The 17,259-nt window shown below is 32.4% G+C and overlaps 1 protein-coding gene across 5 annotated transcripts in view; it reads right to left on the bottom strand.

The window, feature by feature from the left end:
* LOC118184926 (uncharacterized) overlaps positions 1-17,259 on the bottom strand; it is a 124,188-nt gene that overhangs the window by 64,291 nt on the left and 42,638 nt on the right. The window contains exon 1 of one of the 5 annotated variants that reach the window (XM_085825554.1): positions 8,660-8,701. The exons of the other annotated variants lie outside the window; for them this stretch is intronic. Within the exon in view, the coding sequence (XP_085681680.1) occupies positions 8,660-8,691 (32 nt within the window). The 5' untranslated portion in view covers positions 8,692-8,701. Of the gene's footprint in view, positions 1-8,659; positions 8,702-17,259 lie in introns of those variants that run through there. 5 annotated transcript variants of the gene reach the window in all.

Raw genomic sequence — 17,259 nt, forward strand, 5'->3', positions numbered from 1 at the left:
TTGAGAATAAATAGTGACAACCAATTATCTTTCTTTTATCTGTTAAATCTGTTTGATGGTAGCATCTCATTTCATGCTTTCCCAGTTTGTACTTTTGTAAAAATCGAGCCATTTCAGCCCTTTTCTGCAGGGTCAATATTAAGTCCAAAAATGTGACCGAAAGCCATGTGATTGAGAAATATTTACTAAATAACCGTCTTAGTGGCGTTCTGCCCTCTTAAACTTCGTACTTAAACAATACTTAGATATACCATTAATGTGATGTAGTGGTGATATGGCAGTACAGTAAACATGATTTTAACTTGATCACAATTCACTCCTGTTAGTTTGAGATATGACCATGTCGATTTCTAAGCAATAATAACGGCTAAAATATTTTTCTTTCAAGCTGTCTACACCAGTGTAGATAGCTTGAAAGTCACTGACACAGACAGCTTGACACTGTGGTCTACACCATAAACACATTAATATTGGATACATGTGTCGTTCTTCTTCACCGCTCCTTTTCCAACAGATTGTACATAAGACAGATCGAGTACTAGATCATATTTCGCAAAAGGCACAATGTTTTTTAAATCTATGAATAATTCATGATTTTGAATGCAATTTAAAAATTACAATGACAATTTCTGAACTGTGAAACATACTCACAAAAACGGAGATTTTTTTATTTTACATAAAAATAATCACAGAAAGAATAGTCAATCTTGCTGCTTCCCATAGTTAATATTTATATTCCTATTACGATGAAAGCAAGAGAATTTATTTTATTGAATCTCAACAGAAAAGAAAAAAATCTGATGTGAACACTACAACTTCCTTGTACGGCATCTTAAATACACGTTTTTTTGTTGCCCTCCATTTAAACTTATTTCTTCGAATTGCTCTAACTTTATTTTTGAAAACCTTTACCTCTTAAAAATGTTTTTGACAGCCTGGTAGAAATTCCAAAATTATTTCTTACTAACATGAAATTTGGCGATCCCTGATCCATATCTTTGGTACTGCGGATTGCAATAAAAAAACGGATGTTCACAAAAATTCCATGTAGAAAATATCAATGTTCTACTACTACTATCAATGTACTACTCTTGAGTTATGCGAGATAAATATATACGTACGTATAGATGTCATGAAGAAATACCTTTTAAATCCATTTTACGATCCGTTTTGGATATCCATATACACAGATGTCACACAAAAAATAGTCAAAATGGATATTTCTACTGAAAGCTGATAACCGAAATTTTTCGCGAGCCCATATTTATGCAATACATAAGACAAGTATTGAAAACTGGCGAAAACTTGTTCAGAGGGAACGGAATCCCAGGCGAACTATGATTTCCAGGTGAGATATGAGGCAGAATATGTATATGTTTTACATCAGAATGTGATTATTTATAAGAATAACTATAGAATTTTTCAAAAATATTTGGAATAAAATTAATTTACTAAAAATCAGAATTATAAACTGCTTGGAATATACAGAATTACAAGACTTTTTTAACTGATAGTTCTAATTCTGAAGTGCTTCAAATCACGTAAACTGAGCATGTGTAAAAAGGCTCAGTTTCTTATAAAAGCACATTGTTTTAAATGTTTCGAAAGAGAAGCATGAAACAATCGTCAATATTGTTATTATTCTTTCAGAAATTATCTGAGATATTAGGGACTGAAAGAATCAACAATCATTCGCAGGTCGGAATAATCAATCCGCTATGAAAAAATCTCATGTGTACACCACATGACTTCCTTGTAAAGAATATTAAATTGTACGCATTTTTTCTTGCATTTCACTTAAACTTATTAGATTGAATTAAACCTACTTCTCCGACAGCGCATAAACCACAATAGAATAAATGCATTCTTTAAAATTCACTTTGTTTACCATAGCGACACTCTGGCACGAGAATTACTTAACAGTATTATATTTCGTTCATATTATAACTCAGAATGCACAAAATTTATATCATTTAAAGAATTATCTAATCGTTGCCACATGTTCTATTCAAATACTATAATAAAGCTAGAACTATGTATAAAAAAAATTAAACAAACAAAACACAAGAGTTTTTCACAGACGATTGAGTATTTCTCATTCAATTAATTCAGTTTTCACTTCGCGACAAAAATACATAAAAACTCAAAATATCTGTATTAAAAATTACGAAGTAAATCTTAAACGCTTATTTCCTAGAAAAAATTCCAGAAAGGATTAAGCATGATTAATACATAAAATAATAAATGAAGGCGTTATCTTTGTTGTTTGGAAGTTAAGTTTCTCTAGATTGGCAACAAATCCACTAGTCTCCTGTTTCAAATGTAAACATCAATGGCCGCCATTAAAAAAGGCTTAACGGCAATTAAACAACTTTAAAATTGTTGATAATTCTAAAAATATCGCACACAGATTTACTAAAGGCATAAAATCCTTAACCGGAAGATAAAAACAACATAATTCAATCATTTTTAAAGCAAAAAATGTACAATTTACAAACATATAAGAGTAAAGAAACTGAGATCACTGAGCCGGGTAACAGAGTGGATATATTTATGAATATATTTATATACGTTTGGCGCGGCCGATTGAAACCGAAATACGAGGTGCACATCTACATGTTATAGTAGTCTTATATACAAAATTTCAACGTTCTGAGGCTACTCGTTTTTGAGTTACGCGAGATACGTTCGTACGCACGTACGTACATACGTTCGTACAGACGCCACGAAAAATTCTCTTCAGAATTCATTTTAAGGCAGTTTTTTAGTTTTTTTTTGGAGGAAAAGAGTCTTTTATTCTGTCCTTACGTGCAGATATCACGCAAAAACATCGTTAAATTGCATTCGAAAGCGGTCAAAGTGGATATTTTCGTTGAAATATGCTGCCTGAAGCTTTTCGCGATTACAATACTTCTTTTTTACTTCGTACAAGGAAGTAAAAAGACAGCGAATCAATCGAAGAAAATCCCTTCCCAGACACTTCCTAAACGCTTTGAACTTTAAATGATTATTAAAACATACGTATTTTACATATTATATAATCAAGCCACTGAAAACAGGCATTTCTTAATCACTTCTGTAATTAGTTCATTAAATATTTAATCCAAAATAACATACCATTTCAAATTCGCTTTAGGCTAATCTTTTTACAGCATGCGGATGAAAGATAAATATTAAATAAACATTCTTTTCACCATATCATCATATTTCAGTGAAAAGACCACCCAAACTGGGAAGAGAAAAAAAAAAAAAAAAAAAAGGAGGGATCGCTTACGATCAGTGTAAATTGATCCTAAGTTAGGAAACAGCGGCAACAGAGGTAACCGATGCGGAACCAAACGAGGAAAAAGTAAATCTCCCCTACTTGTTTTCCATGGAGCATGTTGTTTTCCGAAGAGGAAAGTCAATTACTGAAATTATCTGCACTTTTGGCACCACACAAAACGTGCCGACAGCGGGTTAATATTCATCCGAGAGTCAAAAGCACAGGGTCCTCGATATGCGAAGGTAGGGTGTTTCATCGCCAGCGTCATCTATTCTGAATCGGTGGACCAAAGAAATGTATGAAATTTTAGGCACGTATGAGTTTTATGATGTGCAGTATGAATAAGTGAACAGAGGAGCCTTTCGAGCCAAAAAAGCTCGTTAATTCCAATTAGTGTGCTCTTTTTGAGCGTTATATGAGGACTCCTGGGGAGTTTTCTCGATGTTCTCCCTAATAACGCTACAAATGAGGGGAGGGGGATGAAAAACTTTTAATTTTACACTAAAGCATAAATTTTTATTCCGATGTATAATTTTCTCTCCATAATTTAAATACATATCTAAACTTCGATGCTAAACGATCATTTATGGCCAACTTTTGAAAACCATAAGACTAAGAGTTTACGGCGCGCCTTCAACTTCATACGCCTCTCTAACATGAAACGAAATTTAAGCCTTACAGTATTATAAATCTCTACGCTAATCTGCCACAACCTTAAATTTGTGACTTGGAAATTTTTATGTGACTGCATGTACATCATTTCCAACAATTCTACTTCCTGCTGTTTTACTATCTAATAAAAATTCGTATCAAGATATAACTCTTCCTGGAGAAAAAGGAGATTTGTATACTTACTATGTTTTAAAATATAAAATAAACGCACAAAGGTGGCATTACTTTTATTAATAATTATTTTCAAGAGACATTTAATAATAATAAATCTCTCTTATGTCACAATAACGTTCCCTTCCGATAAGCAGAGCAAGAACTAAAAGCAGAGCAAGAACAACTTAGTTTTGAAATCTTTGAAAAAAAAAACTATTCTTCATATTTTTTAAAACAGAATATAAAATACTTGCCCGTAACAAGTCTCTTAACAAAATTCATAACTTCGTAAGTTAAGGAAGGGGGAATAATTATGCATGCGTAAAAAGGAAAGTGCTTCTTAAAAATCTTTTCTTACAAATTCACTGAAATTAGAATTTTTCATTTGTCGCATATATCCCGCTAGATCTTTAATAGTTTCATTATTTTAATACACTATGCTAATTTTTAATACCCGTTTCAGTATTCCTCCAACACGCAACACATTAAAAAAAGGGGGGGTCTTCGAATTTTGTACATCCATGGTACTCTGTCTTACATGTAACGAGCTGAATGAACAAAAAAAGGTATATTTTTTTTTAAGGAAAAGGAAATACTCCCGCAACTTTTTCGCGCACTAGCAATTTTAAAGAAAGAAACTACTTTGAAGTAAAAACAATAGATAAAAATTATTAAAATTTCTGATCCGAATTAAAAGCAAAGTAATGCCACAAAATAGTCTAATATCTATATAAGTAGAAAGAAAAAAAAACTGATGTTTAGCCCACTCTAAAAAATAATTATTAAACCGTTAATATAATTATTTTAAAAAATAATTATACTAACGGCTGATATATTATAATCAATTAAAACTGTAACACAAATATCAGAGCACTAAACACACATCAACTGAAACCAGTCACTATTAAACAAATAAATAGTTATAAAGCAACATTTCATAATAAAACATAATCAAACAAAGAAAATTTATATAATAACTCTCTCTCTCTCTCTCTCTCTGTATATGTTACGGTGAAACACCGAAATCTGGAGAATGTCGACTTTCACCGGTGAATGTCAACATTCACATAGTCGCTTGGTGCATGTCCGAAATATTTTCCAAATATTCTTATTTCTGACTTACACCGGTAAATGTCGACATTCACCATGTGCTAATGGTGAATGTTGAACATATAAGAATATTATATTTTCTTCTCCGTGATTCAGTCTCGAAAAAACGCACTTGAGACTTAAAGTGAGAGCTTAAAACACGAGAAAGGAAAATATTAGTTAATATAAGTTAAAAACTTACTAAATTATGTGATTCAAATCTTATTTACTGCAACAACTTAAACTATTAGGACACTTTGAATTGCACAAGAGGCCCTTGCTTTTACAACTGCATTTATTTTTGGAACACTTCCTTTTGCAATGACAACACGTACACATACTCCTCTCTTTTCGACCTACATCAGAGCATATCTGTGATTGTCGACATACACCGGTGAGGGTCCGAATGTACAAGAATGTAATGCAATATTCGATCTTTCACCAACGCATTTGGTGAATATTAACATTCTCCAATTTCGGTCTTTCACGGTAACATATATATGTTTTCCTCTTGGCAAGACGCTTTGCTGCTGAGTTCTTTGTTCACTGAATATGTGCTACGCTAACAAAAATGTAAGGCGCATAACACGCTCATCTTTATGTAACACAAATATTGCGAATCCGGAATTGCTTTCCTCAGTAATAATATTATCCTGAATCCGGCCATGTCTGCCTTGCCAAGTTTCTTCGTTGAACATCTATTAATCACCAAATCATTCATATCACGTCATTTATATATAAATATATTTAAAAGTCCCTCAAAAATTCATATAAAAAAGAAACATCTTAAAATTCATTATAGTACCAATGGTAATTCAGATATTAATTTTAACCTTACAGGCGAAGGTGATACGAATATACTTCTAGTAGAATTTCAATGTGAAGAGGGGGAAAAAATTGCCTACAGCGATGAATACCGCTGTAAAAATATGCTTTAAAAATTAAAGGTAGACCTCAAAACAGTCAGTTTTAGTCTTAGTTTTAACGATTATGTCATTTATTTATGTATTTTTACACAAAGACAATATCTGATATCTCATCGGTAAAATTAAGTAACAATTTGAAATCGAGACGGAATTTTTTATAATACCCTATACCACGGCTCATCAGCTTTTCAAAACATATTACGTGCTATATGACTCACAGTACCGACAGAATAACAGCATGAAGTGGTAAATTTAATTTTTCTTTTAATAAAATTATTGACTACTAACTTACGCTTTCAAAAACTTTTTTAAAACACCTTCTGCACGATACTAAACCTTAGAAAGCAGCAACAATTTAAAAATTTCCGCACATATTAAAATAAAAATATGCATTAACATTTATTTAATAACAGTTAAGTAAATTTTAACAGCAAATTATGAATGCTTCTCATCACTATTTGAACCACATAGTTTCAGTACTCATTTTAAAATACATGTTGACCATTTTAGTACTTTCCAATCGACAGCACTAAAAACAAATTTTCAAAATAAAAATCTAAATAGGGTTCCTGCACCTTAGCATTCACTAACAATTTAAATTCATCTTTACAGCAACAAAATTCAAAACGTTATTTGCCTTATTTCTAGGCTCAGTCATTATTTTATATTCATTAAGACTGCAAAAGATATTATTTGAATCCGGAACAAATAATTTAAATTCTTGTTAAATCAAAAAATCTGATGTGTACACCACATGACTTCCTTGTACGGTATTAAATTATACGCATTTTTTCTTCCATTTCATTTAAACTTATTGGATTGAATTAAATCTACTTCGCCGACAGCGCATAAACCACAATAGAATAAATGCATTCTTTAAAATTCACGATATTTGTTTACCATAGCGACCCTCTGGCGCTAGGTTCACTTAACAGTATTATATTTCATTCATATTATAACTCAGAATGCACAAAATTTATATCATTTAAAGAATTATCTAATCGTTGCCACATGTTCTATTCAAATACTATAATAAGGCTAGAACGATGTATAAAAGAAATTAAGCAAACAAAACAAAAAAGAAAGAGTTTTTCACAGACGATTGAGTACTAGATTTCATTCGATAGCCTCATGGATATTTTCGATGAATATGCTGCCTGAAACTTTTCGCGATTACAATACTTCCTTTTTACTTCGTACAAGGAAGTAAAAAGAAATGTTGAATTACTTTAAAGAAGAATGCATTGTCAAAGCAACTCTCCTAGCATTAACATTTTAATTTTCAAATTGCATTTTAATTCGAGCGATTAAACGAAAGCGTGAAGCGAATTTACATATGTATATTTTATATTAGCATATTAACAACTGTAAAATTTAAGGAAAACGAATTTAAAGAAAAGAAAAAAGGAAAGGAAAGGGGGGTACACGGATTTTAAAATATGATATAAAAAAATTAAATTTTAAATGTCATAATTATGCAACTATTAATACACATCTCTGATTAATCTTAGCTCGAAACTCACTTTTTGTCCGAATCACTTTTCAAACTGTTGTTACAAAACGTTATCTCGAAGATTTAACTTTTAAAAACTGATTTAAACCTTTCAAAAATTGAACAATAAAGAATCTATATATGTATATATACATATGTTCCTCGCATTGAGGGAAAACGACGTCAGCTAGAGCCACCAAATTTTTAGTCCTCGACTCAAACACGGACACCCCGAAGCCCGAATTTTTAATTTGTTTTTGATTTATTTTATATTTCGTTCAAATCTAACGAAATTTTGTTCAACGGCATTCAGAAAAAGTTAAGATTTTCTCTTAGTTTTCCTCCAAAAATTCGGCTATTTGAAAGCCATGTGTTGCCACTGCCTCAAAGAGAATACCTATTATCTCCACGCACCAGTGTGTTGCCATTCAGTAACGACTAAGATATTTAACTTTTAGATTTAATCTTTCTGTTACTGAGTAGTAAAATCAAGTGATTTTAAAGTAATAAACGCAATTCTTAAAAATATTTTTTATACTTTTTAATCTCACTGATTTAAACGAAAATGCTATCGAGATATCTAATAAGAAACATTAAATATTTATTTGAAATAACAGTCGTTATATACTTTTTTCATTTTTATGGTAACTCTTTTAAGCAGATGTCCATTCAAGTGGCTAGTTTACAAAGAAATAATACAGCGAACATTAAAAAAAAAAAAATGAATGGCAACCAGATTAACTTTTAAAGATATGCTTTTTTAAGTATTCTGTTATTTTGCTCTTGAATTTTAAGTGGCGTAAATGCGAACAAAGCGATACTTAATAATAAAGCTAAGAACATAAAAAATAAATGTATTAGCAGGAGTGAGTTCAAAAACAGATTGGTAATCTGCAATGCTCAGCGATAGCATTAAAAAAAAAAAAAAAAAAAAAAAAAAAAAAAAAAACTTAACAAACTTTCTGGTACGACGTTAAAATTTTCTTTCTGTTTATAAATTTAATTAATTTGTTCTTATTCTTTCAATACTCACAAATTTAAAAGAAACTTATTCATACTTACAACTTTGCTGTTAAAAAAGTCGTGTATGTCATATGAACTTTCTAATAAATCTAATCATAAACGCATTAAGCAAACAAGAAGCAAAAACATTTTATCAGCAAACAAGAGTTTTACCCCCCCCCCAAAAAAAATACAGATACTGTAACGATAAAAAGAGAGATAGTTGTTGATTTATGTCTCGAAAACAGACCATGTAAAGTTTCATTATAGATTACCGAGGAAACATGAAAACCCTTTACAGATAAATAATAATAATCACCAGATAAAGCTTTACCGTCAAATAAAAATATCATGTATTGTTCATAATCGCAAAGTTTCAGTTCAACATGATTTTCACTTAACAACAACAGTTTTTCAAAAATTTTATTAAAAGTCTGTAAAAGACTCGAACAGGCAGCAGATTTGCAAGAAAAGCGGAGTAAGCTTCAAATTATTAAAATCATGCTAAAATATATAAAATAAGTTTACGCGATTTTAAGAAAGAAAAGAGTGTTTAGGATCGCTTTTGAAATAACTGTCTCGCAAAAAATGGGAAAATCACAAACAGTACTCTTAAACTGCATGCTTGAAGTACGAAATATGCAAGTCCATCAAAACGTCGAAACTAAATTTGTTTATTTACTGAAACATACTACACATAATTCTAAAGAATTATATTTTTTAACATTGAAACGCTTTAGAAGTAAACACAAATCAGAAGGAACGAGTACACGTATTTCGTGTCTCTTTTTCTAAATGAAAGTAACACTTACTGTTGCCACCTAATGAAATTAAATTTTCATCGTTTAATCAAAGTTTAATCACTCCCCAAAAAAGAAAAGAAAACAAAGAAAGGGGAAAAAACACATGAAGGAAGTACTTTAAGGTATTTACAGAATTTTATTACTATGTTTACAAGGTATTTTTCTCCCGCCTTCTTAGCATGCCTTCATGGTGGAACACTCGGCGCATATTCGAGATGTCCGAGGTTCGAGTCCCGGCGAAGGCATTGCTCGTTTTTCATGTTTCCTGCTTTAAAAATAACGTAAGAACTCTACAGTGGCGCCCGAACTAAAAAAGGTTGTGGATGATGATTCTCCACCACCAGGATTCACTCATTCCCAGTCGCCCTTTAAAAGGGGGAGTATATAAGGTAATTTCTCCCGCCTTCTTAGCATATCTTCCCGGTGTAATGCTCAGCAAACTCGGCGCGTGTTCGAGTCCCGGGGAGTATATCATTTTTCATATAAATTCATAAGTACTCCAATATAACTTTTCCCTTGATAAAAGTCCTTCCCTTCATTAAATTTTGTATGCATAGTGACTGATATAGAAATCGCATTCATGTCATCTTGACACTTTTTGTTTATATAGTGCTTCTTATAGCAAAAAGTGAAACTACATACTTGAAACAATTTTTGCTACAAGAAAAGCAAACCGATTTCTGCAGAGAATACAGAACATAAATAAGGCACCATATCTCCATTTTTTATAAACATTATAAGCGATTATTATGCAAAAAGAGATTCTTTTTTACGCATTCCTTTTCTTCTATATAACCGATTTTTATATGTTTTCATTTCAGGCCAAATCATGAAAAAACACGCGCAAAAGCGTTAACATAAAAAATTATATCTAGCTATTGCTAGATCTCTATTGCTCTTCTAGGCATTTATGACTGTAATATATTACAAAAAGACCCAAAAATAAAATATTCGCCCACGATTCCAAGTGGTGATAAGAAAAAAAATCATAATACTATGACGCAGTCATTGAGACGAGGGTCTTGGCAGTACCGTGATAAACCATAGCGATTGTGACTACAAGATATTGTCGCAATATGCCGATTTAGCTTCATCATTAAAAAGATGAAATTGGCCAGAAGCCTAACTCAGACGATAGATAGATACTTGAAGATTTCTCTCCCTGCGCTAAAGGCTATATTCTAACAGAATGGAATACGATGAAGTTATTCTAACAGATCTGTATACAGATATCGATGAGAAGGTATGTCTGCCAAAAAGATGCAAGTTTATTCATAAAAAGCGAATGGTGGTGGTGTATTTAATTATGGCAAAGCACACGAGGGCTATCTGCCTAAAGGGAGGGATGCCTTTCGTGGAGGACTTTCTAAGGGAAACTGGCTCGTATACACGTTACACATGGGGAAAACCACGAAAACGCCCATGCAGCCAGCCCGTTCGCGGGATTCGAACCTCAGACCGAACTACCAGTGTTCAGCGTCTTTACCGCTCGGCCGCTGGTGGGCCTAAAAAGCGAATGAAATATTCGAAATGAAAACGCATCAACAAGATTCCGCGATTTACGGAAAAAGCCTTTATGGAATAGCTGGTTTTCAACTTTTAGTACCTATTTACGAAATTACCTCAAATGTTCAAATATTCCTGAATTTGTCTCCTTTTACAAGTTGCACATATTTCCTAACAATACAGATAGTTGTAGCGATAAGTTTTAGCATAAAATAAAAAAGCGATTTTGATATGCTCTAGACCAGCGGTTCTCAATCTTTTGACTAACGCGTACAATCTAAACAAGAACTAAAAAACTGAAGTACCACCACTCTATTTTGCAATAATTATTTTTTAGCTTCTCAATAGAAATATTTTAAAAAATATATTTTGCCACTTGCACAACCTATTGGCTATTTGTATTAAATATGCACACATAAAAAAGTATTAGGTTAAAAACTGGTTAATTATTAAAATTTAAGATATAATGCTTTCATTCTAAAATTTAGTGTAAAATTGTGGCCTGTTTGCGAAAGATCAGTTTCTTTATAACTGGTTTTATTTCACGTAGTTTTAACCGTAAATTAGGATCCACTTTTAAATTTATTCTGTATTTATTTTTCAAATAAAATATTTGTTCTTGCAAAAAGGTTGTGCAAAAAGGCAATCAACATTTAATAGCTTTATTTGAAATACCTTTACATTCTTTTTTCGGTTCAACCAAAAGTTAACAAATGTGCTATTTTTGAAATTTTCAGTTAAGAGTTCGATCACAAAAATTTCTATTGATTGTTCTTTTTCTTCACGAGATAAAATTTCAGGTAAATTTGAACAAAATGGATTTCTAATCAAGTTTTCTTTTTCATAATTCTGGTAATAAGTGCAGGTTGAAATTATTTATCAATGGGAAAACAATGATTTTTTATGTCGGATGCTAATTCCTTTTTTATTTTCAAATTATTTTTGGTTAGAAAACTTTCTAGAAGTGGTAAAAAGTTTAAAATATTATTATAGAATTCTTTGATTATTAGCTCGAGGATTTTTTTTTTTTTTTTTTTTTTTTTTTTTTTTTTTTTTTAATCATTGCATTTATTTTATCTCTAATAGGAAACAAATTAACACTTTGTCTTTGTAATCCTAAATTTAATTCACTTAACTTTCCAAAAATATCAGCTAAATATGCTAAACGCGCCAACCATAATTCACTAAATAAGCAATTTGCCTCTGGATTACCTTACTTTCGAAATGTAACAAAAGCTTTTCATGTTCATTGCCCATTTCTTGGCATAAAATCGTAAATATTTTTGAATTATGTTTTTGGCTAAAAAAATATTTGCGAAAATAAAATTAAGCAAACAAAACAAAAACAGTTTTTCACAGAGACGATTCAGTATTTCTCATTCAATTAATTCAGTTCTCACTTCGCGATAAGGCAAAAATACATTAAACCTCAAGATGTCTGTATTGAGAATTACGAAGTAAATCTTAAACACTTATTTCCTCGAATAAATTCCAGAATGGATTAAGCATGCTTTAATTCACAATAATAAAAGAAGGCGTTATCTTCGTTATTGCGAAGCTTACTTTCTCTACATTGGCAACAAATCTACTATTCTGCTGTTTCAAATGTAAACAAGCAATGGCCGCCATGGAAAAAATTATTAGGCTTAGCGGCACTTAAACAACTTTTGAATTGTTGATAATTCTAAAAATATTGCATACAGATTTCCTAAAGGCATAAAAACCTTAACCGGAAGATAAGAACAACAATATTCAATCATTTTTAAAGCAAAAAATGTACAATTTACAAACATATAAGAATAAAGAAACTGAGATCACTGAGCCGAGTAACAGAGTGGAATACATATATTTATATACTTTTGGTGCGGCCGATTGCAACCAAAATACGAGGTGCACATCTACATGTTGTAGCAGTCCTATATACAACATTTGAACGTTCTGAGGTTACACGTTTTTGAGTTATGCGAGATACATACGTACGTACGCACAGACGCCACGAAAAATTCTCTTCAGAATCCATTTTAAATTAGTTTTACAATTTTTTTGGTGGGAAAAGTGTCCTTTATCCTGTCCTTACGTATAGATGTCACGGAAAAACATCGTTAAATTGCATTCGATAGCAGTGAAAATGTATATTTGCGTTGAAATAAGATACCTGAAACTTTTCGCGATTACAATACTTCCTTTTTACTTCGTACAAGGAAGTAAAAATGACATGAGGTCTCAGAACAAAAGTATCAGTCTTGAACATCAACAGTTAGACTCTCTAAGGCAGCTACCTCTGCCTTAGAGACGAAACTAAATATTCTACAGACGAAACTAAAATCGTCTGTGGAACCGTGACTGGTCGTTTTAGGGAGGTCTCTCTGCACATTCGAGGGATAATAACTAAATGAAAACTGATCTATGCGCTGTTCCTATTTTAAGCATGGATATTTCTTAATATAAATAAAATTATTTTATTTCATCACATAGGAAATAAATAACGATTGTTTACTGATAAAATGAGTATCATTTCATCTCCCTTCCTCAGAACTTGGTTAAAAGATGACAGAAACTAATTAATGAATTAAAAGAGTTGTTTCAGAAATATAAAAAAAAAATCACGTAATGACATAATTACTGCCAGTTGTAATCTTGATAAGTCACTAAATTTCGTCCTCCGTGTATTTCTTGAATGCGCAGAATTTAAATTCTGATAGTGAATTTCTTTTCCCCAGCGAAGACTGCTTGCTGATATTACAACAGAAAAATTGCATGAAAATGGCTTATGTTCCATTTCATTAAAAATTCAAACAAATAATTGTGAACGCCGGTTAAGAAGTGGCGGACTCATGCAAAAAGCTAAACAAGAATCAAGTTACCTCTGGGCCTTCTGATCAAACTGTCTACATTAGAAATGCTACAACGGGGGATATGGAAAATGAAAATACTTTTGTCAATGCCTGACATTGAATTGAAAAAAAATGAATTTTTTAATCAATTTTCTCAACTGAATACAACAATATCTCGACATTACCAAAGGACTAAACGCCAAAAACTGGACGACAATGAAAAACTGCATGCAAGCTTTGCTGAACTGCATTTCAAAGATATTACACATCCCCACCCCTACAAACAGAAAACTGCGACAATGCTGTATCAAGCCAGGCAATAGCGCAATTCAGCAAAACGCATTCATTAATTTTATGTCTGTATGTCCCAGTTTGACAGTTCTCACACTTTTCGTAATTATTACATAATTTTTTTAATGTAATAGGAGAACAATGAGCTCTATAAATGTACAATGTAATAATCAAGTCAAGTCTTCACAATACGATTATTTAATTTTATCCAGTTTAAATTACCCATATTTTAATATCACAGTATTTCTAAAAACACACACCTCTTAGCTTTTTGCAATATTTCAAAATATTCAACGAGCATTACATCTGAAATCAGACTACAGTCCCTAATATATTATCGCTTAGTTAACTCAAGTGATAAGAATATTATACATTTCCCATTTTAAATTAAAAGCTAAAATGCTTAACTCTAAGAGCATAACTTTCATAAACACTGGGAAACGAAAAATTATAAGCGACATGTTTCATTGCCATACACAATTTATTATAATAAAGAGCAACTAAATCTGTAACATTACTGAACACTTCTGAAAGAAATAATTATCTGCAATGCATGCCAAAAAGATTTTTTCAAGTAGAAATACTGCAAACTTATTGCGATAAACTATAAAGCCTTTTAAAAGATAAATTAGAACTCCCTTTACTGGCCGAAAACGAAATTCGAACATTTCCAAATAATTTTGAAAGAAAAAGAAACAACTACTTCTCAACGGTTAGAAGAAACCAAATACTGATGACAGGTTCACTCCTTCTGGATCTTTCCCTCCATACATTACTTATCGTTTTCACACTTCACCCATCTCACTGGGACATTACGGGATAAGCTCACTGATGGACAGAACCCGACGCATACTGGAGGAGAAAATGGGGGCCCTAACGGTTTCAACTTTTTCCCGTATCTTTTTCGTTCTTCCTAAAAAATCAGAATGATGACTACAGAGATAAGGACTTATATCTCACGTTGGAGGGATGACAGTGTGTGGGACATTATTACTTCAGGGATATCTGCAACAGTGGCGTTAAATCCCATTCCCAAAAGCGCAGAGAAAAAACACCTTTTTCATTTTTTCCCTGCATATGCGTACATATATAAATAAATACAGTAACATCAAAGAGAAAAAAGTGCAGGTATAAAGTTTTATCACAAATCTGAGGCAAAAACAAGACAGATGAAGAGATTGTGAATATAACATAAGTATAAATATACAAGAACTGACGTGTCGAAACTACAGTTGTAAAATAAGCGGATAATGGAATTTTGCTAAGTCTTCATGGTCATGTTTCCACTCGTCAGCTGTTAATCAAATACTTTTAAAAATTTACTGCTCGCATTCAGTAGTTAACTGAAAAGCAAAACTTAAAGGCTTTTATCTAAAGTTTTACATTTCAGATGCTTAGGTAGGGGGAAATTATAGTTAACTAAGTGCCCTGATTGATACTGAAGGGATGAGAAAACCAACATTATAATAATAACAGATACATACGTGCAAAGATGCATATTTAATAGATAGGAAGCAGTCTTTACAAGTATCATCTTGAACGCTGATGCACGTTTCGTATCACATGTGTAAATTTTGAATGAGGTTATTCATAAGTTCTCGAAGTACTGCTATCCACTCAAACGCCGTTTACAACTGCTGAACAGTTGTCGGTAGGCATAAACATGCAGTTATAAGATGTCTGCGACTCTACTGGGATCCACACCCGCCTAGTGGAGGGGCAGCAACGCACGCTGCAACAAACGAACCGAAACACCAATGCGTCACATCGGTGTTAGCATACCGTACATGAACAGTCATAGTAGATATTTTCTTACAGTCACAATACCTACCCCGTCTGTAAGAATGGAGTCCAGCGCAGCGGTGAACCGTAATGGTGCCTTAAGTTAGGTTCCAGAATGTGCGACTGCCAGATTTTTTTTTAACTAGTGATATTTCAAATAAAAGCGTGAGACCAATTAATCCAGTACTATACTATCAGACATTTGTGAAAGGGATTATTTTACTATCATCCGGATAATCACAGCTTGCGATCTGTATACAGCAGGGATGGGCAAACCTTTTCGCTCGCGGGCTAAAAATCGAAAAAAAAAAAAAAAAAAAAAAGTTTGGCGGGCCAAGATAAATTTTTCTAAAATTTTAAAAAAATATACAAGTATTACAATTTAAATATGTTAAAGAGATGAATGAAATTGCGATTTCATTTTTAAAAGTTCCTTATACTGAGGTTTGAAGTGAGATGTACTGATTCTAAGGAACGAGGCTAAATGCTTATCTGTCAGTCTACTTCTGAAATAATTCTTTCTAACGTTCATAGTTGAAAACAGTTGTTCACATATATAAGGTGAAGCAAACACAACACTGATTTTTCTGGGCGTGAGATATTAAATTTGGGAAACTAACGTTCGATGATGATTGTAAAATTCTAACTTTGGCATATTTGAAATAACTACTTGAGATGATTGTTAGATTGCAACTCAATTAGTTCAAGCTGCAAATCTGACCTCACTGCTTCCCAATTTACGTTGAAGAGCACGGTAAAAATATCCAATTCTGTTTGAATGGCACTGAAATCTTGAAATCTGAGTTCGAACTCAAAATGCAGTTTTTCCATTCCATCTTCATAATTCTTAAGCATTTCTTCATTTACTGAGGATATTGAATTTAACCTCGAGAAATGAGACAAGTCGTTCTTAGTTAGTTGCCCAGTAAACAGATTTTCTTATTAAGTTAGGATAATTAAGATTAAGTTTTTTTCTAAGAAATCTAATTCACCCATACTGGATTTCCATATGCCTGCTCCTCGAGAAAGAGGCAACGACTTGTTGGGACCAATCTACAGCGATAGCTAACAAAGAACTTCCGCTTTTAACACTTTACCGATTGAAAGCTGTCTGTGTTTGCTACTTCCATCAGTTTATGTTTTGTAGAACAAAAACAGAGAGAGTAAAAAGATCCTCAGGCCTTTGAAAAAAAGGAAGGGAAAAAAGTAATATTTAGAAAAAGAGATGGATATACAATATATAAATATATATTTCTTTCAATTTGCCTCGGGCCTGCAAATTAAAATTCTATCCGCGTGTCGGATAGAACCTTCCGGCGGGCCGGAGTTTGCCCATCATGGTATATAGGTTTAGCACAACATGTCCCAGACATGAACTCCTCGACAGGCATATCCATCTGTTTCATTAATGTTTCAGGGTCGACAACATGTACCAACCTCTCCC

Source organism: Stegodyphus dumicola, chromosome 10, assembly GCF_044657685.1.
Source record: "Stegodyphus dumicola isolate Sdum_Otavi_A_Nest chromosome 10, ASM4465768v1".
NCBI lineage: Eukaryota > Metazoa > Arthropoda > Arachnida > Araneae > Eresidae > Stegodyphus > Stegodyphus dumicola.